This window comes from Camponotus vicinus, unplaced genomic scaffold (genome assembly GCF_025532165.1).
Source record: "Camponotus vicinus isolate PSW18456_S1 unplaced genomic scaffold, iyCamVici1.0 SCAF_10, whole genome shotgun sequence".
NCBI lineage: Eukaryota > Metazoa > Arthropoda > Insecta > Hymenoptera > Formicidae > Camponotus > Camponotus vicinus.
Genome location: NW_028141946.1, coordinates 7,692,064 through 7,716,272, shown reverse-complemented (window position 1 = coordinate 7,716,272; position 24,209 = coordinate 7,692,064). Strand labels below are relative to the sequence as shown.

The 24,209-nt window shown below is 31.0% G+C and overlaps 3 protein-coding genes across 3 annotated transcripts in view; 1 reads left to right on the top strand and 2 right to left on the bottom strand.

Annotated features, from left to right (window-relative positions):
* The window catches only part of LOC145961090 (uncharacterized), a 146,295-nt gene that overhangs the window by 109,308 nt on the left and 12,778 nt on the right, over positions 1-24,209 (top strand). Inside the window, exon 4 of the mRNA XM_083080934.1 lies at positions 17,237-17,631. Coding sequence (XP_082937060.1) covers positions 17,598-17,631 — 34 coding nt within the window. The 5' untranslated portion in view covers positions 17,237-17,597. The remainder of the gene's footprint in view (positions 1-17,236; positions 17,632-24,209) is intronic.
* On the bottom strand, positions 1,233-7,023 carry LOC145960300 (odorant receptor 4-like). The gene is made up of 7 exons (XM_083079660.1): positions 6,995-7,023; positions 5,388-5,657; positions 4,554-5,034; positions 2,743-2,842; positions 2,402-2,521; positions 2,189-2,344; positions 1,233-1,413 (listed from the first exon to the last, which is right to left on the bottom strand). Exons 1-7 carry the CDS (start codon positions 7,008-7,010, stop codon positions 1,360-1,362), a joined length of 1,197 nt encoding a protein of 398 aa, XP_082935786.1. The 5' UTR covers positions 7,011-7,023; the 3' UTR covers positions 1,233-1,359.
* On the bottom strand, positions 7,369-17,469 carry LOC145961088 (uncharacterized). Its single transcript, XM_083080932.1, has 4 exons — positions 17,125-17,469; positions 12,519-13,591; positions 10,492-12,219; positions 7,369-8,345 (listed from the first exon to the last, which is right to left on the bottom strand). The coding sequence occupies exons 1-4, from the start codon at positions 17,146-17,148 to the stop codon at positions 8,222-8,224; spliced, it is 2,949 nt and encodes a 982-aa protein (XP_082937058.1). The 5' UTR covers positions 17,149-17,469; the 3' UTR covers positions 7,369-8,221.

Below are 24,209 nucleotides of genomic sequence, written 5' to 3'. Positions count from 1 at the left end.
TGGTTCAACGCTTCTCTGATAAGTTTAACAAAAATTAATTGAATATGCAGAAAACTTTTTATGAGACATTGTATTTGAAAGAATTAATTATGAAAATTAATAACTCTGTTTTTTAATCTTAAAAAATTTCTTACTTATGTTACATATTTTCTCAATTAATACTATTAAAATAGAATATAAAAAGATAATACAAAAGATAATACAAAAGATGCAAATCCTACTTCAATTCTATTTAAAAAAATAAAATTTATTAATAGTTTTTCATATTAACGTAATTATTTTAAATTGTTTTATTTTATTAATTATAATTTTATTAATTAATTATTTAATATTTCAAATTATTTTATTTTATTAAATAGAATTTTTTTATATTATGCATTTGTAGTCGAAATAGACAATAAATGTAATATAAAGTTATTAGAAATATAGTTATATAGAAATCATTCAGACACAAGTTTAAAATACGTAAATATGTATAAAATACATAAATATGTATTATTTATTTTGCAAATTTCAAAGTCAGTTTTCTTGAAAACAAGATTTTGAAAATTTTTATTCTTTTCATTTTCGATTTATTTTGTGTCATTGTTATATGTATAATCATCCTTTACCCCCCCTTTATTGATATTCAGATTAAATTCCAATTATACTGAAACATTCTGCATTTTTATAGCGATACAATTATGATGATATTATTTTTCTATACTATTTTACTATTAGTAACATTCACATATATTATTCGCTTTTGACTTTAGTATATTAGTAAATGATTTAGTAAGTATAATTCATTTTAGTAAAAATTAAATTATATTTTATTTTCTTAATATGTTAAATTAAATTTTATTTTGTTATGTATGAAATAATTTATTCAGGCGAAATACATAAATTAAGAATAATGCAAATGAAAGGATAGACAGAAATGTTTATCAAAGCGAACCATTATTGTATTTAACAAGAATTATTACTTTCTTATTCGCAAAAAACGAAGTACATACATTACATACAATAAAAAAACATAATAAACTAAATTATTGATCGAAATTTACTTTAAAAGTTTAATTCAGTCTTCATCTTAATTTGTCTTTCATCTTAATTTATTTATAATTAGATATGGCTTAATAGGAAATAAAGAACATGTATTGTGACGCAAAAATATGTTTAGCAAATATATATAATAAAATTAATTATTTTTAATTATCAAATAATTAGTAATATAACATTATGTGCATTTAGTTCGATTTTATAATAATTTCTACATATTACACATAATATTTTCTACATATACACATATGTAGAATCATATAATATTTTCAACATATATACATACATTATTTTCTCTTTCTATATATTATAGCTTCTCTAATCTTTTACTGTCAACAACATAGATAGGTACCCCATTGCTGTTTTTACCGTCTAAACAAAGTAAAAATAAGAATATTTAAATATTGTTTTATTTTTATGGTAAAATAATAACTATATCTAATCTAATCATACATGCATATATTATATGCAAAATATCCTACAATTATACAATATTTTTCTCTTTAACAATAAATTATGCAGATTAATTAGAATCGAAAATTCTATTGCTTGAAAATAAAATCTAAATTTGAAAGAAAAAAAGTTCATCTTCGTTTCCATCGGAAGGTACATTAATTTATTATTATTATTATTATCATTATCATTATTATTATCATTATTATTATTATTATTATTACTATTTTTATTATTATTTTTTTATATTATTAATTAATTTTATTCTTTTATTATAGATTTAAACATTATTTTTCAGTAAATATTAAACTAACTTTAATAGATTAGAATCAATCTATTATCTTTATTTAAGAAAAGGATATTGAATAATTTGAAGAATTTACATTGTGTATCAATGTACAATTAAAATTATTTATAATTATCTTGTCAGTTGCATCTAATATTTGTCAATATTGATTAAATGGTATAAATCGATATCATCTAAATTATCGAATTCGATATCAGATAGCAGATATTAATACATATATTGTATAAGTTACAGATCTGAGCTTATGCAAATTATATCCTATATTTATCGGAACTTTTCAATTGCTTACAACCTTATATAATTAAGCAGCGATAAAAAGCTATATGAAAAGATATTTAATTTAGAACGTATTAATGAAACGAATATTTAAGAATAAGAATGTCTCACTGCTCCGAACATCTCCATCGAAAAAATTCCAAATTTTCCAGCTGTTAATTTAAGCGCTATTGAAGATCCATGTACAATAAATATCAAGTTCCTCGCATCTTTGGCCGGTATATTATACCATTTGCATTCATACACGCAATGTGCCATACCGCTGCTCTGAAAATTACACTTTTCATTTTACACAGATCCCATTAATTTACATAACTATCTTACTTCTGTTAAGAGTCTTTCAGCTGAATAGCAGTAAATGTATAATTGCGTCAACACACCAATGACATAAAATAAGAGAAAAGCCATTTTGAAAGCAGATACATCTAATTTGTCTGTTATTATCTGAAGATACATATTTTTTTCAGTTCAAATGCACATATAACAGTACAATTATGTCACAATATTCAAAATATATTATAATATAAAAAAGCTTTATATGTATATATATATATATATATATATATATATATATTTTTTTTTTTTTTTTAATCTTTCTAATATAAGATATACGAAATTATTCAAATAAAAAGAAAATGTACTTGTATAAGTCGTTCCTTACTTACCGTGTAAACTTGAAAAGTTTCAAAACACAGTTGAAAAGTAGCGGCTAGCATGTGCACAAATAGCACTGCGCTGTAACAATTGTCAATTGTCTTTGCATCCCTTGAAAAATTATTCACATTATTCACTTATAAAGTGTTGACTTATTATTATTATAATTCCATTCGATAATATGAAAATGAATACGCTTAAAAATATCAAAATCTTTTTAATTTTCTTTAAAAATAAAAGAAAGTTAATAATATTAAAAAATAATTTTCCTTAAATATTTTAAAATATATACAATAATTTTTGTAATATATCTAATTATGTTTAAAAGAATTATTAAATGTGTAAAAAAGGAATCAATATCATTTTTAAAATGATTTCTTGTAAAATCACGCTTTTTCATGTTAATGTACATTTTTTTGGAAACTATACTAGTTTGTTAACAACTTTTTTAATCAATTTAGAGATAAATAAATTATGATTTAATCGTTTGATTTAACAAAATTGTATTAATTTTAATAAAATTAATTTTATTAAAATTTATGACCAATTATTGTCATCAAAAAAATCACTTTATTTAAATCATAATTAAAATGCAGCCAAACATATGAGAATAAATATAGAAAGAAATGAGATATATGAATTTTTACTGTTTAAACTGAATCAATGAAAATATTGATTAAAGCAATGATAAGGTTTCACCGAAGATCAAATATTTTTATTGATTTTCATGAATATTTATATTGATTTTCAATGAAAAGACTCACACACATGCGCCTTTTCTTCGTTTTATACAGAGTGTTTCTTAAGCGATATCGAAAATTCCAGGAAGTAATTTCTTGGACGACTTTAAAGAAAAATATTCCTATGAATATGGATCCAGAAATGATTCCCTATAAAGTTATGGGCTTTCAAAGTTAAAAAAAATAAAAGAATTGTATGATTATCTTTCGCAATTTTTAATTGAAGATTTTTAGACGAGATTCAGAAGCATACGCCTCGTAAACATAAATATTATGTTTACGATCTTCATAGAATTGTCGATTTTTTCAACACTATTCGGAATAGTATGATCAATGGTCAAAAGAATGTAAGCGTGTGTAGTTGCGCGAGGTGGACCACTTAATTTAGTTAAGTTATTACTTATTAACTTTATTACTCAATTAAAATTATGAAAGATAATCATAGAATTCTTCTATTTTTCTTTAACTTTGAAAGCCTATAACTTTGCAGGAAAGCATTTCTAGACCCATGTTCATAAGAACTTTTTTCTTCATTCCAAGGAAGGAATTATTTCTTGGAGTTTTCGACATCACATAGAAAATATCTGTATATTTCACTGATTATAGCAACAAAATTTCATTAAAAAATCAGTCATTAAATTATTTTTCTATTTATCATTAGTGAGACTTCACAGTTTACAATGCTATACTGAAACCATTACTTATCAGAGATAATACATTAATTCTATTTAAGAAAGCAATGTTGAAAAAAAAGAACACATAATAATTTTTCAATAAATTAATTTGACTTTACACTTTTTGGGTTTCATATTTAAATCTTATAAAATTTTAAAACACTTTTGACGCTTAGAAATTTGTTATACATAAAGAAAACTCTTAATTGTACGAGAAACATTTTTTTTATGTAAGATATATATCGCATATACTTCTCCTCTATATAATAATATGACATGTGATATATGAGAAAAAGAGATATGTATTGTTTTAAATATTACATTTGCATTTTTAAATATTTTATAAAATTACTCTGAACGTGCATTTATGGAGATTTTACAATTTAAATAAAATTCTTTGAGGCATACCGTATAAGATGTTTATGTCGTACTGCAATGGCAGCTAAGCCTTCCTTAAATTTTGAAGAGGATATGGATTTATTGGCTAGTTGATCGACTAAATTATTGAGTGCCGTTCGTAGATTTATTAGTTGCGCGCATATATGCAGCAAAAGTGTTGAGATGAAACTGTCGACAGTACAATTGATTAGTGCTGTGTATAATCCGCCACAAAGTTGGATGATAAATGTGATCTCGTAGTTCGGACTCTTCTGGGAATTATAAGGATAAACGAAATGATAGACCAGTCTGCGTTGAGGCTGATGAATACTTCGATAAAACTTTAGAAGATTAAAACACATGTAAAATGAAACTGTTATTGTCGCAAATGCATAATATCTAGAAGATAAGCTTCTGCCACGTCTCGCGAGTCTCAGCATCGTATTTCGTTCGGAGTTGTTCGTTGACTTAATCCAATCATGCATGACTGATGTCACCAATATCCGAAGTGCTTTCAAATTAAACATATATTGATACATTAAATATATATATATATATATATATATATATATATATATTAAAATAATTTGTCTTGTGTTCTTTTAATAATTTATATATATATGTATGTATATATATATATATATATATATATATATATATATATATATAAATTATCAAAAGTATGAAAGACAAATTATTTTATTATACAAAATACTAAATCTAAATATTGTACAATAACAGTATTAAATGTGAATTGAAAATCTAGAATTTATATTATTTATCTAGTATTTGTATTATATTTATATTGTTTTATTATTTCTAATAATAAGCATATTTATTCAATGTTGCAAAATAATTGCTTACTTTCGCTATGATACCAAGTAGCGATTAACTTGCTTAATGCCATTAAGCTGAAATTGGCGGAGGCTATAAATTCCACCATATGAGTCACATTACCCCAAGCACGAATCATATTCGTCAACTGCGGCATTATCACGTAAAGACTCAGAATACATGTAACAATTATGAATCTTATGCTTGGCCGACGAAAGTCGCTTAAAGGGATACATGGATCAGGCCACACACCTAATATTCGCAAACATTGACGACTCAGAGCAAACGCGTAACTCAAATCTAACAAAAATACAAGTTTTAGATAAAATATCACATTAATGTTGGTTTGGAAACATTATTATTTTATATTATTTCTTAACATTTTCTCTTTCCATTTTCATATTTTAAGTAATTATATTTAGTTTAAAACATATTCAAGAGGATTGATTTTTTCACAAATCTGTGTATTAAATTAAATTAGCACTCGAAAAAGAATTTCATTCACTTATATTATTTTCTCTCTCTAATTTATTATATTGATTGTATTATTGTACTATAATTTGCGTAGGCCGTGGAAATATTTATTTTATACTCGAAGGAGGCAGCGTATACACATTAATATTGATAAATATATAATAGGGGCAAAAAGAGATAATGTTATTTTGGAAAGAAAATTAAGAATACTTCTATTAACAATTTTGTTTAATTATAATTATTTTATACGCAGTTATATTACATAAACTTTAAATCTCTTGATAATTTTTTTTTTATTGCTATATCCTTTTTGGGATACATTGTTGTTTTAATTCTTTTAACTTTTATAAAAATTTTCCATATTCCTATTTATGCTAGAGGGAAACGGATTATCATTTGTGTATAAGCACAATTCGATTTATACCACCATATCCAACTTTGTTGTTGAAAAACACTTTAAATCAATCTGTATGTCGAAAGTGAATATTTTTGGTCAGTGTACAAAGTTTAAATACCAACTCTGACAAACTGTCGTGAAATACAAAGTTTTCTGAGAGATCTATAGACGAGTGCTTGCACTAAATTATAATTTTCGCGAGCTTGTGGAAAACATAATTGTTAAGAACAAATTTTTCCCTTTATATTTTACAAGTAAACTGTAAATAGTGCAAATATTATTACATAATATATATTGCATTTAGCAAAAATTTAATAAATAACACGTTAAATAACAAAAAAGACTGATTATATTTACCTCGAGAAAAATATATTTTTTCAATATTAATAAAATAAATAAATATACATTATATTCCTTTATAATGGAATATAAAAGAAAATAACATGAGTTGTATAAAATTGGAAAAATATTATCGATAGCACATATTTTCGGATGTCAAAAACAATATATCACATAATTATTTTTTTGTAACTTGTAAATTTTTCTTCAATACGTTACCACTCGCGCGAATAATAATTTAGAGTAATAATTAATCTTTACTGAAGTTTTATATATATTCAAATAGGAGCAGTTTTTATTAACGTACGTTGATAATAAAAAAATCTATGATTTTTATACTTTACTATTATTGCGTAATTATAACATAATGCGATTATATTTTTAGTTGCGATGCAAATTTTTTTCTATTTTCCGAAACGTATTCTACCTTCGTTGACATTCATTGAAGTTCGCGGTATGAAAATTATCGCTTGACTGAATCGCTCTTCGCGATTGTACTAAACCGCCGTAATTGTGCGCTTGCTCAGTACATATGAAGGGTTTAACCGCTACCATCTATGAATATCTCTTTAAACTCTTTCGGATAACAATCGATAATAATACGTGTGGTGTATAATCACTATATGCTGAACCAAATGCGAATACAGCACGTGCCTTTCGATTATAACCAAGTTGCAAGTTGTGTTCGACGAGAGTAACATATTAATATCGACCAACCTTTTATTTCCGAAAGTTGTTTAAGATCTGTGAAGAGATATCAGTAAATAAAGAGTGAGATACTAGATTCAAGGAATACACATGTATAGTAAAAAATATCGTTTATTCATCGACTCTTACAGATACGATGTCTTACGCGTAGAAAAGTACAGAAATAAATATATTTTCGTGCTCGACGCGCGGATTGGCGATGATTCCTGAATCTTTGAATCATTAAAATTCGCATGTAACATTTTATTCACTTCTGTGACTCTCTTGGCGCGTCGAATTAAATTATACCTCGTTACAAAATAATTTATTCGGACGGAATTAAAAATGTGTGAGAAAATGAAGCGATAGGCGAAAATGTTTATCATGGACGATGATGTGAACATTTGGAAGTTGCAACTGATACAACTGATTATCCGCCGATTGTTCATTCTCCGTCAGAAATTCTATGCTTAATCATCTAAATTACAAGTATGTGTGCATTTTAAATAAAATCGCCTCGATGGCAAGTATGTACAATTGTGGCTCTGTGCCAACTCGATGTATTTATCGAAAACGTATTTATTCGCGAAATCGTTGCGGACATAAATTAATAAAGTTTTTTTTCTGAAAATAATGTTAACAATTATAATCGCAACAATTCCATTATTCGAAATATATTCTATATACGTGACAATCATTCTCTTGCGAATTTATCTAGCAAGCTTAAAGATAATGCATTATTTATTGCATATAAAGGACACTTTTCGGTTCATTTTCGACTATTAACATAGTCAAGAATTCGAAGAATCTTTGAAAAATAATTAATAATTATATAAGATATTTATTAATTATTTTTCATATTGTCATATTTCTCATTTGATTTTCTCAATAACTTTTGAATTGATTTTTTTACAATATAACTATTTTAGAAGTGTGATTTAAAAAAAGACTGTAATTTTTCGCATTTCTAAAGAAAGACATTGCCGGGTCTCGCTTGCGGACACAAAAAGACGGAACAATCATGCTTCCTGACAGCATTCATGACCTCCTCAAAGTGACTGGACACTTGAACAGCTGCTCCAGGCTGAATTCTGCAAGCAAACGCAAACAATTAGATACAGAATAGCGATAGGATCGTTAGAAAGTTGGAGACACACTTCAGCAAATGATCGACACTGCGCGGCTGATCATTAATTAAGTGTGCACTAGATCCATCGACATTTCTCACCGCGTTCCATTAATGATCGCTCGCTCCAATTAACTCGCTTTCCTTACAGCATACTAATTGAAAATACAAGGTGATACAAAAGTACGCTGCGCTTATAAACACATTAATTATAAAACAAATTCAACAATTGATTATGAAAATTTAATAATATTATAGATTATATTAATCGTGCAAAATTTGAAAAAAAGATCTTTTGAAAAAGCCTTAAACTCTTATGAAAAAGTATATTGTGAATGGAAAGCCGATAAAAGGAATCATGCAATTCCTGCTATTTTTAAGAGAGAGAACGCAGTTTACCTCGCAAATTCTCGTCACGTATGCGAGAAATGTTTGCTCGGAAATAGCGCGCACTTACAACATGGTACATGATATAATGCTGCTCTCTCGTCGGTATACGGATGCATGTGTTTGCAATGAATCAAATTGAATAATGAAGTCTCGCATGGTTGTCGACGCAGGAAATGGCTCGTTAAATGCCATATATTTGTCATTACCAATTCATTCGCGCATAAGAAATGTATATATCATCGTGCAAGCTTAATTTCTCTCATTTTACTTTTTAAATTTATCTTAAGTAATATACTCATCGAGCAGAGAAATTTTTTTTTAATTGAAGTGTATAAATATTTGCCATTCTTGAAATATAACGCTTAGAAAGAACTGTTTCTTCTAAGATAGAAGAAACAGTTTCAATTATGCTGCAATGATTTAAATACAAAATATGTACATATTATTTGAGTTCATAGACTAAAGTGATTGACTCAATTTTTTTAAATTTTAGTGTTAAAGCACTTGATTGATCAATGCTTTGAGACTAAAATTTTTAAAAATTCAAAAATGGAATTAATCGCTTTAGCTTGTTAGCTCATTAACTCATCCATTCATTAATACGTTATGAAATAATATTTATATGATACGATGATATATTTTACATAAAATGAATTATAGTGAGAAATGATGTAAATATGACTATTAACAAATTACATCAGAAAACAACTTAATCGAATGGTACATAATTGGAAAGAATTCGAAAGCGAATGCGCAATTGAGTGAATTACATTGGCTGGGTACATTGGTTTTCCCTGTGTCTTTAGCCTTTTCTCTTTTTCGATAACATGCGTCTATATTTTTTTTCTATTTCTTTCCTACTCTCCAGGATTCTTTTCTATCGCACGTGGCCGATGCGATGTCAAAGACAGGACGCAGTATGTGCATACAGTGAAACTGTGCTAAGAGGTAAAAGTCGAATCAGTCAGTAGGACGTCGTCGGCGAAAGCTGGAAGAAAGTTATACGCGACTCTATAGTTCCGTCCGACCGGCTGTTATCGGTGTCCATTGAAGTCCCGATAGTTTGAGCCGCGATAGTTGAATCGCTCGTGCGATTTCATTTCGCTGCTAAAAATGGTGAAAATTACCACAAAACGAGTAATCATTCGTTTTACATCAAATTTGCCCCCAACAAATATCATCAGGTTGCAATATCAACCCAACGTCTCAATAAAACAAATGTAATATATATTTCACATGTTACTTTGTATATTTTATATTTATATGTTACTTTATAAATTAATAAACTGTTATGTACAATTGTCAACTCTAAGGCGTTATTTCTAATAATCAAATACAATTTTAGTTCATTCACATAACATTTTCTTTTAAAGAAAGGAAAATTATATTATTAAAAATAAAATAATGTATAAAAAGTGAAATATTAAATGTGAAGAAAATATAATTTGATATTAATAATAATTTAAATATTCCATGATATTTCCATTGATATCAATTTTTTTTTATCTTGTATTGATCGTACAATATTTTTCTCAATTTTAAAAATAATCTAATATTAAATTTATCACAATCATTTATCCGTGATTATGATAATTATATATTATAATAATTATTTGTTTTAAGTTCTTATCTATAATCCCTTATAATTCAAGTAAAAAATATTCATTGTGTGTAAAAATGCTTTTATCTCGACAGATTATAAGAATGTCAAAAATACTTACAGTCTTAATAACGCTGTCATCTTCTTCTCCATGAGCACCGAGGCATCGGATCCTCTTTGAATCATCGTATCGCAAAATATCCTTTTTGCGCAGGGCGTATTTGTCCAGTCGCCTTGTATGTGAGCCATTTCGGCTACTTCGGCATTTTCCAAATTCTGCAACGCATCCGAGAGTTCCTGATCGCTCTCAACATTGCGCTTTCGTCTTCCGTTGTCTTCTTTAGAAAAATCTTCATCGATCTTTCTTATCATTTCTTTCTCGAGATTACTCCCGAGAAATTGTGATTTTTCATCTAGCACGAGAAAAGTACCATCGGTATCATCTCTCCGATCTTCCTTCGTCGAAATTATATCCTGTAAATTATCGACGTTCCCAAAAATTTTCGCGGTGTTCTTTAATGCGTTTTGATCCGACATGTCTGTTTTGAGATTTTCCACCTTCTTGTTATCGTTATCGATGGTCAGGATGGTATTTTCATTCGAGTATCTCTCTTTGTTCTTCTTCGGGATCAAAAATTTGGTAATATCGATACGACCTGCGCCAGCAGGCACATCAATTTCGACGATTTCGCTGATGAAATCAGCTCCCTTTCTCTGAAAACGCTTGGTACGCACCAGATTTTTCATGTCAATATCCGTCTTAAAGATGTTTAAAAAGTCGAGGCTTCTCCTTCTTCTTCGTCCGTTAGTCTCCACATAATCGGCCTCGTCCACCATCTGTCTGCTCTCTCGATTTTCAATCCTCTCGGCGTTCTGCTTATCTTCGTCTTCCAGAATCAAAAAGACTCCGTCGTTCTCTATCGAACTCGTATTCTCATCTTCTACTTTATCATCTTGAGCGACGTTTCGTAAAACGTACATGGTCCGCGAAGGAGTCGTTTCGTTCGACCTCGAACTCTCGTCCTCGATCGCTCTCAAGTACACTCCAGTCTCCAAGGCCCGCTTGTGCTCAAGATCGAGATCCTCATCTACGTTTGAGCGTTTTAAAACGTCGACATCGAGATATCGGCCAACCGCCACAGCACCTATTCCAAGCGCAGCGCCGGATGCGACAAGGCCTAAAGCTGGTATTAGGATACTAGTGCTCGAGGATATCGTGTCGATTTTATCCTGAGCCTCCTTGCCCTTGGAAAGACCGAGATTCTGCGAAATCTTATGAGTGGCTTCCACCAGAGGATCGATCACTGGCCTAGTGAACTGCGAGACTCTCTCGACCCCGGTGGAAAATTGATTCTTCAGATTCTCAGAAATCTTTACCCAAAACGGCGGCTCGCTCGGCCGTTTCAAGCCGTAGAAGTACTGATTCGGATAGTAGTTCTTCGTCGTATAGCTGTCGACAATACTCTTGTCGTTTAGCACGTACTTCTTCTTGTGACGTTGTTCGGTGAACGAGTGTTGATTCTCGGGGAAATTGTCGGGGCGGCGTTTCTCGTTCTTGAGGATCTTGGCGGGCTGCACACCCAGCTCAGGATGAGCATATTGGAGAACCGGCGCTCGAGCACCGGGTTTCAGAGCCACAGGCGCGATAGTCTGGCTTTCGGGGATGTAACGTTGCGAGATCGGATAATTCGCGACGCTCTCCGGGTGCAGCATTCTCTTGTGAACGCTCGCACGGTAATGGTCGTTATGCGGCTCGTATACCTCGGCTTTCAAAGCTTCGTTCTTGTAATTTCTCGGGTCCCATTCGAAGTATACGTTACGACCCTCTTCCTCGTAATTGCGACTGTATCTGGCAAGAAATAAAACGGGAGATCAAAGAAAGCGTTCCAAATATTGTTGAATTTGAATAATAATTTTGATGACGTTGCGAAATCGGATAATCTGCGACGTCATCCGAATGCAACATCCTCTTGTGAAAGTTCACATGGAGATTTATCATTTATTTACGCAAATAAAATTATTAATAGGGGAAAGATGATAGAATCAAAGTTTCTAAACATATTTTTATAATTTAGCACAAGTGTATGCTATTATTATCATAAAAAATCTTTTAAAAGCTTTAATAGTTAAACAATTTTCTCTGCCTACCTTCGATTGATATCTTTGAAGAACTTATCGAACTTCTGCTTCTTCTCGACATTATCGCCAGGATGAGACTCAATGGAGGGTTCCAGGGTAACTCCCGCGGTGCTTTCGAAATTTATCAACTTGTTATTAATAACTCGAGCGTTTCGCCAAGTTTGTACCTTGTCGATGGGTTCATCGGGTACTCTCGTACCGTGGATTACTGGTGTACCGTCCACGTCCAGCGACATAGGTGACCTCTTCGGCGTGGTTTTTACATTGATTTCTGATCGAACGATTACTTCCGCGGGAACGGTTTTGCCGTCTCGATTTTTCGACAGATTCGCCCCGATATTCGTCCTCGTGGACTGATGAGGCACGTATGTGTAGACAGATCGCTCGTTCTTATCGCTTCCGTCTCGTAAATCGAAATTTCTCTGAGTCCGATCTTGGAAATTTCTGGCGAACAAGATGTCGCCGATTCTACCTCCGTCATAGTTGGTCTTCTCCTCGACTGTAGTCTTTAGATTCGTCCGCAACGGCTTCCAATTTCGATACTCCTCTTCTTCCGGCTCCACCTGTTTCAACGCTCTTCCATCCGTGTCTAGCGGTGTCCAGTTTCCGTAATCGATTATGCTGCTGCTAATTGGGTGATTTTTTTCGGATATCGGTTTCGCATCGGTCCGGTTGACGTCCGGTTTCTCGTCCTTCGGTTCCGATAATTCGGAGAATGTCGCTCTGATCTGCGCTACCTGAGCTTCTTCGAGTCTTCGCACATCGTTTTTCTTTCTGATCTCGCTTCTGTCGTCATCAAGTTTCGATTCATTCCGCGCACTCGAGTTATTCTCTGCAGTGACGTTTGAGTCTGCCTGAACAGGTTTTGGTCCAAGCTTTGATTCGTCGAAGGTGAACGACGATTTGTCTCGTCGCTTAACGATTAAAGTAGCTAAATTGCCCTCGCTCGTTCGTACTTTTAGCTCTTCCGTCTCACCTGGGAGACTTCGAGAAACTTTCAACATTGTCCTGGTGTAGCTCGGCTTGGGCACCTCGTTGCACGTGCCGAGCGTCAAAACGACGAAGAATAAAAAATAGGTAATCTGAAAAATAAAATAAAATGTACAATATGCATAATATATTCCCCTTTTATGGTTTTATGATTTTATGTTTCTGGAAAATTATAAAAAATATTTCCCTTTTATGGTTTTATGATTTTATGTTTCTGAAAAATTATATTTTTTAGCGATTTTATGAATATTATTTAATTTACCTAATTTTTTAAATAGAGGACAATCATCATTATGCGTTGAATCGATTATTTTTCTCTCTAAATAATTTTATTCTAAATAACTTCAATAATTCTTAAACGTGTTAACGATCATAGAGTAAATTTCTCATTCAAACTTTCTCCAAATTAATAGCGAAAAAGACGTTACTTCACATCTATGTACAAAGTTGCAAAATCTTTTCGAATTTACGATCAACGTCGATTGTTTGCTAATTTCCGATCAGAAATGTGACGCGATAATGCACTCCATCAGAAATAATACACGTCAATGATAATTCCCGCATTCCACGTTACGTACATGTACGATTGCGCCTCGACGATCGAAGTACAAGATGACCAGAATGTGAAATGAGTTTAAGAAAAGGTTTTCGAAAGCCGACCTTACGAGTTTCTAGAGATTCGCGGCTCATTTGCAAATTGCGTGCGTCGTTCGCATTTGCAATATACGAAGTACACATGACGTAACACTTAACAGTTACGAAGTCATTAAGTCGACGTTTTGAACTGTCGCAAAAAAAAATCGATATTCGTAATATTCGAATCGATACTCGACTGACTGAGTCATCAGAATCGGCAATAGCCGCGTGATGAGAGAAATTTAATAGCTCACGGATAGAGATTGCCGGCATTCTTTCCCGAGATTAGAAAATAGCAGTGTAGTAATCGCGCGACCGGTGGGTTACTTTCTATTATAAAACGTGACGGATTACCGCTTATTGGAATTACGCGCACCTGTCGTCGCGTGATCGCCGTCTTAAATTCGCAGCTGACTCATTACATGGATTATAAAATCTCACAAGGCGCACTGAAAGTAAATGACAGAAGTATAACGAATACTTGTCGAGAAATATCTGTAAATATATACACGGTATAGATACCATTAAGTTGATATAGAGAAAATAATTTTTCAAGTATCGGCAAATCACGCGCTGATTATCAATCGATTTGCGATTCACAACTTTCAATCGTTATCTGTCAAGACTATTATACTAGCATTTGGGGTATCACTTTTTTAAATTTAATCATTTAAAATTCTCGTTAACAAGAATCGGCTGAAATATACATGTGTATAAAGTTCGATGCTGCAGTGAAAAAAAATACTTTCTAATCGCATGCTTATAGATCCGCGCGAAAAGCGGATAAAATGAAATAAAATCGTGAAAGGTGCCTATGGACCGAGCATGTTCCACCGACAAGTGAAATGGAACGACATGCTTTCCCCGTGCACGCGTTTGGCATGAAGCATGCTAACTCGTCTGTACGTCTCCTATTTTATATATGTGTATACAAAATGTCAGAATTCATAAAATTGGAACACCATCTGTTAATGACAGAATCTTGAATTGGAGATGAAAATCAAGAGATATATATCGAGGCTGTTATAAATTTGTAAATAGAAAGCGGTTCTAAAGCGGTTCTTTTGGCCAATTAAATTACCCATAGTTGCACTTGTCAGCATTTTTCGATACATCGCATAGCTCTCGAATATCAACTTATCTTTAAATATTGATATGATTTTATAGCATAAAATTTTATTACAAAATTTAGCGTCAAAGCGATATGCATCGAATTGTCAAAGTAATCACATAAAGTTTGCCACAAGCAAATGATGTTGTTTCTCATACGGTATAAATGTTTTAATAAATAATTTTCTTATTTTGTATGAGAGCTAAGAAGAGATTGATTAAATTGTTTTAATATATTTCCTCCTATGTGAGATGAAAAAAAAATTTTATTCATAAAAGAATATTATATCACATTTCGTATATAATACACTTCATCTGATAATTTTAATGTGCATCGCATTTTAATACTAATATTTTGTAATATTTTTGTATTGCTATTATCAGCAAATCTATACAACAATTTAATTAGTTACAAAAAATGAAATAATGTCGAAAAGTGTTCGATATTATTGCAAAATTATATCGATATTTGAAGTTATATTAATATTTAAAAATGGACTAATATTCGAGAACTTCAGATTATTTTTTGCGATATACCTGAATTTTGGACAATCTGATTTTTTTATCCAACTTTAAATGATCCCCTTTAATTAAAAAACTATTACACCTTTGATATTTTGATATTAGGCTTTTCGCCTCCAAATGATTTCTGCCATTAGCAAGTTGTGTTGCATCAACAACTCTGCGATATTCTGTACATCAACGCATGGAATATGCCAAACAATATATTCTTTTCATGTCAGTGACGTTCAGTTGTCCATTATTGATGCTTGACAATCAGAAAATCCATAAACTTGAGAAAATTGAGATTGAAAGTAGAAATAAAATTTCAATTTGGAAATCTATGAGAGCTTTTCAAAGCTTAAAATTTTGATAATCAGGCACAATTAAATAAGAAAAATTGTATTTTTTAAACAATTTACCTTTTTGTATTTAAGAGTTCGAATTTAATTGTCACGCAACATGTCAGCTAGTTAAAATCGCGGAGTGAACGGTATGCATTAAAGTATATGGTGGAAATACATCGTGCACAATGATAGCGTGGCAGCGATGCACGTCACCCACTCGGGTTTCCGCTCCAGAAAATTCATTAATTGCACGGCAATTAAGCCGATCTAGTTTTTTTTGTTTCCCGATGTCTGTCTGTCGTCCGTTCGTCCGGAAACGTCCGCCCACGCACTTTGCCACCGATTATGAAGGTCGGCTTCCGTCACGCGTGCCGATCGATTACGCGCGGGATACCACGAAGATGATCGAGATTAACCACGGAATCGTTCACGGTTCGTTATTACGCCGATCGTGAACGGAGATAAACCGTGCGTGTATATAACACGTATATAACATGTATATTTACGTAACCGACGGAAGAGCGGGTCTGCACGGATTTCTTACGGTTTAATTAATCATGCGATGCGTTGCGGTGGTCTTATTAGGATCTCATTCATAAAGGGAGAGAGATCATTCACATCCTTTCGTATAAAAGTAGATGTCCCGTAGAAATAGGTGATTGTCATGATGATTAATGGAACTGCAAAAAACACGTCTTCCGCGAAATGTATCGATTAATGATGTATTTTTGAATACTTAATAATCACGAATCATGTGTTATAATTTATTTCGCGAGAAATGAACCTGTCAAGAAATAAAATACGCGAGAAATGAAAACTTAATAAAAAAGATTCGTTCTTGTCGCAGTTTTCACATCGCTTTTTGTCTAACTTTTCAAAATGAGATTCGAACTTTCTGCAGAAATCATGCTGATTTTTATTTTTATATTATATTTTTATTTTATTATATTTTTTATTTATATAGTATTATTTATATAGTTTATTTATATAGTTTTATATTAACATTTAATGATTTATAAAATACAAATTACCTGACATCTTCTCATTGTCGTCATATCTCCTGCGAGTTTCCTTTAGCGATTTCCGAGAGAAATAAAAAAAAAATTACAAAGCGACGCAAGAGACACGAGGACTTTTTTTCAGGACCGCATATTTCGCGAAAATCATCGATATCTCGTCGGCGAATTGATGAACGTGCGGATCTTTTGCCGATACCGAGGACGAAGCGAAAGCAATGATAGAAAGAGAGGAGAAAAAGAAAGAACGAAACGGACGTCTCTCCTGCTTCTGCAAACACCTGTTAACTCCCGGGATATCCTCGCGAGACTGACTGAGACTCGCTCAACCAGCGGCCGACCGACGTAGGAGCGAGGCTTCTCTCCGACCTACTTCTCGCGCCCGTCTTCGCCTTCTTCCGTCGTGGTGGCACGAGACGAGTCTTCGCACAAACCCTTCCGCGAGAGCAAGACCTTTTTCGATTTGTTAAATAATCCCGAGATCAAAAATGCATCCGGAGATGGCTACGACATCTGTAACAGGTATTAATTAATATAAATTTATTAATTGATTTCATCCTTTCGGCATAAATCGCCTCTTTCTCTCTCTCTCTTCCACTTCTTATAATTTATTTGAAGAAAAAAGATTATTGATAAAATGAAAAAAAAATATATATATATAATTTATAATTTAAGTATAACGAATATTAATAAAATGTTGTGACTAACAAAAGACTATTTTCTTTTCAGGGGATGTGTTTGTTTAGAAGTTTATTATTAATTGCTTGAGAGATTTTTTTCGTATTCTAAAAATATGGAAGGAAGAAACTGGTATTTTTAATTTGCAATATTTATATATATGCAAATTTTTCAATTTAAATGTCAAATACACTACTTGTCAACAAGAAAATTCGTTATGCGGTCATTTTTTTAAAAAAGAGAGGGCTATATTTATATAAAATAATGAAAATATATTATTCATCGAATAAATGAAGAGAGAGAGAGAGAGACAGAGAGAAAGAGAAAGAAGAGCAACATTATTGTATGCAAAAGCATGTCATTCGAGAAATAAAAAAAAACTCATTCACATGTTACTTTGTAAATGTATGCAACTTTTATTTGTACCATGACAAATTTAATTTGTAAAGATGATGCGATACTTCCGTTTGTTCCAATTACTCGGCCGTTGCAAAAAAAATTTACACATTCAGGACGACGTTTGGACCGCGTCATTACATCTTTATCTCCAGTATTTCTTCTCCTCTAAATACTTTCTCGGTACTCATATATTTCGCGCTTCATTTCTCAACTTTGCACCGCTTTCATTTCGTGCTCTTGAACTTGTCGAGTTCACCAATAACAGATTTCTAAATACAAGATTTCTAATACAAGATTTCGTATAACGTACGGTATGTATTCATAGTCTATAATTTTTATAATTTTTATAAATGTTTTTTGTGAAATTATAAGTTTGTATGGTTTCAAATTTTTATCTTCTAATTCTCTCAAATGTTTTAATTCTTAATTTACAATTCTTGGGATCCTAATTTTCGGTTTCTGCATGGAAGAGTTTTCGTTTATAAAACACCATAGCACTTTCATTTTAAACTCTTAATATATATATACGAATAAAACAACAGCCGCATTTGACCTAATCATTGAACCTAATCATCCAACACACAACTTTTAATTTCTATGTAAAATAAATACTACTTATAATTATAATTAGCTTATTTCGTAGAATTATCTTCCAAAAAATTATTTTTATTGAAATTTATCTTCCAAGAGAATTATTTTCTTTTCATGTACGGATTAAAGAAATTCCAAGTAAAATATAATTGCTCTTTTCCGGTATATTTAAAATGATTCATCAGAAAAGCCATAAAACAATATACATTTATTATCTTCTGAGTCCCATTGTTCGCATGCGACATACCTGTAAAATGAGTTTTAATTATCGCACATACAGATTCTTATCTTAAATTCCAGAGACGTGCGAAACTTCATCGATGGTTTGCAGCCGGTTTAATTTTCAAGTTCACGAACGACGGGGCCGGTTCGAAACGAACCGGAAGAGGCGTATTTCTTCGTGAGAGGCCGCGGCGAGTTCAGAGACCCGCCAGTGAAAGTCGATCGGTTAAATGACGCCGATGCACACCTGTGTGTAATGTTCCTATTCTGCCCGCAAGGCACTATGTATTTCCTCTTCGATGAAATCTCTTTGATCTCTTTCGCTTTAAATCGATAATCGATTCTATATAGTTGTGTGTAGTCGTAATACATAAGTTCTTTAAATACTTTTATACATGTGTGTAAGATCGAAACATTATTCTTCATATTTCTTTATAAAACCTATCGTTTCTATGCATCTTTTCTTTTTACAAAATAAAGATAGTTTTTTTTATTGAAAATATCTTCTGGATTAAAGTGGGAAAAAGGGAGACACATAAAATATAATAAATTGTCGAAAAGCTTCAAAACAATTTGCGATTATGATATATATATATATATGTAGGAATATTTAAAATAATCTGAAACATATATGTACTATTCAAAATAAATTTCATAGAACTCAAGAATCTAGAAATATGAATATTTAATAAACTTGACTTTCACTTTTTGTGGATTCTGAGCAAGCAGTGACGGAAGTATCTTTCAGAATAAATAAATATTTCCTATATCACCTGAATAACTATTGAATATTAGAATTAAGAAATACAAATATAAAAGTAAGAAATACAAATATATAAATAAGATATATAAATATATAAGTAAGAATATAAGATTAATATGTGAATATTTAAAAGCATTAACTTTTAAGATGTTTAATGGCAAATAACAACGAAAAGGAGACAACAAAGTGTTTTAAACCAAATAAGTATTTTTTATATTTAATTATGATTCATGACACAAAATAATATTTAATAAATGTAATTCACATTCGATTCAGAAATATATATATTTATATCATTTTGTTTAACAAAATAAACTTCTTTTTTCAAATTAAATCTTCAGAATAAGATTTCTTAATATTTGATATTAAAATAGACAAATATATAATAAACAGAATTTAATAAAGTTTTCAAAAGATTCGAATCTTTTAATTTCTCACGTTAGCTTGTGAATACTATTACCGCGAGTAATATAGATCAGTAGGTAAGTGTGGCCCGTAGTAACGCGTAAATGCGAAGAGAAAGAGAGAAATTGCAGTTCTCTTGAATGCAATACGTGACTAATACGGCGTATTATCGCAGCTCGCTCATTTATCGCGGTCGAATAAATCGCGTACATTGATTGCACTACCGTCAATCTTGAATTTCATCTACTTTTAAAAATTACAATCATCGATTAATGATTTAGCATAAATCAATGTTATTTATTCAACGATATTGCAAACGAAAGTGCAATTTTTTGTTTAATCAGTCTTCAAGAAAATGTAGTTAAATGAATAAATATAAATAAACATGTCCATTTAATAAAGATTACTATAGCTTTGGCAGCCTTGATTTACATATTTCCTTCGATATCATTGTTTTAGTATCTCTCAGCAGGTGGGACATTCATCTAATTACGAGGAGAGAAGTCTTGAACATGGTCCACGGGCGTATACGAATCGCGTAACGAGTTTCTCTTCTCAGAAGGGTCAACATCCTGCTTTTAGCACGCCTCTTATGACGATCTAATGCAAACATTTAGAAGTACGAGAGCTAATTGAGTCCCTTTTAAGAAGCAAAGCGGTTCCGCTTAAATTCATTCTCGTCTGACGGCTCATCAACTGATGGACGTACCACTTTCTTCGCGTCAGCTACCGACGTCGCTAATTAACTCCTTTAAAATTCTGTTTCACGCATTACAAGAGCTCTTTGTATGTTTATAAAACTATTATTGACAGTTCTGCAGAATCGACAGATAACAAATATTATGAACAAAATTAGTTGTGCTTAAATTCGATTGTCTATTCATGCTTTTCACATAAACTTGTAATTTTTTAAATTAGTAAAAGTGATTATTTATATAATAACAAATAATTATGACAATTGTATGTATAATATGTAAAAATAAAAGAAATTAATTTAAATAATAGAGAGAGAGAGAAAGAAAAGAGATAATAATAAGATATATACTATATATACCCTAAAACAAAGAAATAAAAACAATAAAGATTTCTTAATAATCATAACAAGAAATTAATAAAAAATTGTTCGTGAATCTCTTATCTAAATCTTTAATTTTTGTGTGTAAGTAACTTTATAAAATTTGGGAAAAATTAGGTAGGAGGCAATATTACTAAAATATGTTCTAAAATGGCTGTATAAAATTTAATGTATCTAATAAATATTAAAATTCATTAATTAGTAACGACTTTTATTTGAAAATTCGCAAGTAGTCCTTTATTTTGGATTTTGATGAATTTTAATGTGTCCTCAAAACACATATTAATCGCAAAAATATCGCAAAAAAATTATAAAATAATTCAGCTGTTTTTTTTTAAGTATTCTCATATAATTTCGACGAAACATATAGAGAAAACTATGAAAAAACTCTCTCCCTAAATATTTTCATACTTTTAAACAATGCAAATATTTTCAAAGTTGTAAAAATTTATTGTAAAAAATATATACATTATAAAATATGCAAAAATATGCATTATAAAATGTAATAAAATATAACATTTATAATATTATTTTTAAAATAATATTATAAAATAATATTTGATATTGAATTGATTGATTTCAAATATTTGATTTGAAAAATAATATTATAAAATAATGTCTGATAATTTTATTCTAATAACAACACACAATCTTTTCAAATAATTATATAATATATTATATTCACATATAAAAAATAAAATATTTTGATAAAAATAGGCATATACATATTTGTGTGTTTTGGTAAAATAAAATTTATTGATATAAAATTGAAAAAATTGATACATGTAATAGAAATTAAATTTAGATTCTTTAGTTCCATTCAGAATAAAATGCCGTTAAGAATAAAATTCAACTACTTTACAAATTTCTTATAGTCAATTAATTACTTTCTACACAATAAAATATTTAAATAACGGATTCGTTTGTCTCTCTCTCTCTCTCTCTCTCTCTCTCTCTCTCTCTCTCTCTCTCTCTCTCTCTCTCTCTCTCTCTCTCTCTCTCTCTCTCTCTCTCTCTCTTCTCTCCCTCTCTTTCTCTTTCTCTTTCTTTGCAATTTATTGATCAGAATGTATCGTACAGATGTTTCTTTCAACTCCCGCGTCCTCGAAATCAGGCTATGTTCGCATTTGGCGAGATCATTTGGCATTACGATCACGTTGGCATTATTTACATATATGTATATCCTAATGCACGATGCACACGAGGTCTCGTACGCGACATTTTCCAATATCGTTCGGCATCTTCAAACATACTCGTTTTCCTTGACACACCTCAAAGATGAATCCACGCATCATTGTCGCGGACATCCTACATACACCTACGTATCACGTATTATTAGCAATTTCTGATGACTACCATAAGTGATAGAAGACATGATAGAAGAGAAATATTTTTATTTTATATTTGATAGAGACTTTAATCTCCTAAATCTGAAAAAAATCTATTCTTAAAAGGATTAAAAAACATTGTCTCCTCGCTTGTAAACATCGAATTAGTCGTCGTATATAGCTTGCAGAAAAAAATCAAATGGCTCTCTCTAAATCAAGAATCATTGATCTTTATGCACGATTTAAATCAGCTCGCCATCCGCATACATTGCGATATGCGCTTTCACAGCCACATTACTTCCGCCGTGGTGAAACTTATATTGAAGGAGCTCTGTGCATCGAGTTTAGAGCTATTGTCGTTTTGATTATATTTAACAATTGCACTTAACGCCGCGAGGAAAGCGAGAAATGTTGACAACGATTTTTACAATCGCATAATATTGTATAACATTTTATTTTCTATCCGCAATAATGTCATAAAGTGAACGAGTGTAAAATCGTGAAAGCTGAAGATGAAAATGTAAGAGAAAATGTACACAATAACATCAGATTATGTGTTGTTAGCATTCAGTATTTTGCAAAAGTGAAGTCAGATCTGATGTTACTTAATGTTAGGAATCGAAAAGTTCTAACGAATCAAATTTATTTAATCGTAAATAGATTTGACATTAGTACAAAATTTTATTTTGGCTCCTCATTTGTTTAAAATTAAAGCATTTTCGGCAAATTTTCAAATTTTTCTCTCATCTACTTTATTAATTAAATTTTTCTATGAATTAAATTAAGTTAAATTAATTAAATTACCGATTGAATATAATTATTGATTAAACTTTCCTCTGAAGATAAAATCAGAAGTTTCTAATAAAGAGATTTATCGCCCTCTTAGCTGACCTCCCGGAATACTTTATAAACGGAAATGCACTTGCATTAAGCATGACAAATCGTTGTCGCATAATTACAACTGAGACTATCGCTGCGCGACGACATAATTATTCTCGACTGTATGATTTAATTGTTCAGGGCAATCTCTCCACGGAGAGAGATCTCTCCGTTATCTGAAATTCACGGATAGGAATAGCATGGAATTTTTATATTACACAGCTGAGAGAAGATGGATTATAGATTCTAACATTATTAACGTCAAAGATATTTCAAATTTCAATATTCGCGTGATCTGTCAATAGTGCTATTGCAATATTTTCGCCGCGAGACACATGGAATAAACCTCTAATCTTTTTTTAAGCGAACCTTAATGGGGATTAAAGAAGTATACGTATAGTTGAGAAGAAATATTGAAAGTTTTTTTTTCTACACACACGACCGTTAAAACCGTTAAAAGAAAGCTTGTTGTAGGGAAAAATCTCCGCATCTGTTTGTCTTCCTCATTTATTTTTTGGAACGCGGAATTCTCGCCTCTTTATTATGCTTTAGAGGCGCTATGTCTCTTTGGCACAATTTTCTCGGAACGTAAAAAATGTCGAAGAAAACATCGCGAAATAATTTGTCGCAAATCATGTTCTTTCGAGCGTTTTACGAGCGATCTCGTTGCTCAACTATGCTTGAAACTATGCTTAATAATTCGCGACAGAAGTACAAGAATCAGCGCAAAAGGTGGCTCACTTTCGGTAATCGATATGAC

What these genes read in the sequence shown, in the direction of transcription:
- LOC145960300 (XM_083079660.1), bottom strand. An exon ending in TACTTGGTATCATAGCGAAA is followed by an intron (nt 5,035 to 5,387) that starts GTAAGCAATTAT and finishes TTAATTTGAAAG; the next exon opens with CACTTCGGATATTGGTGACA. An exon ending in CGATGGAGATGTTCGGAGCA is followed by an intron (nt 1,414 to 2,188) that starts GTGAGACATTCT and finishes TACTTTGTTTAG; the next exon opens with ACGGTAAAAACAGCAATGGG.
- LOC145961088 (XM_083080932.1), bottom strand. Translation starts at nt 17,148, where the DNA reads ATGACGACAATGAGAAGATGTCAG. An exon ending in CGACAATGAGAAGATGTCAG is followed by an intron (nt 13,592 to 17,124) that starts GTAATTTGTATT and finishes TTTATTTTTCAG; the next exon opens with ATTACCTATTTTTTATTCTT. An exon ending in TTCAAAGATATCAATCGAAG is followed by an intron (nt 12,220 to 12,518) that starts GTAGGCAGAGAA and finishes ATTTCTTGCCAG; the next exon opens with ATACAGTCGCAATTACGAGG.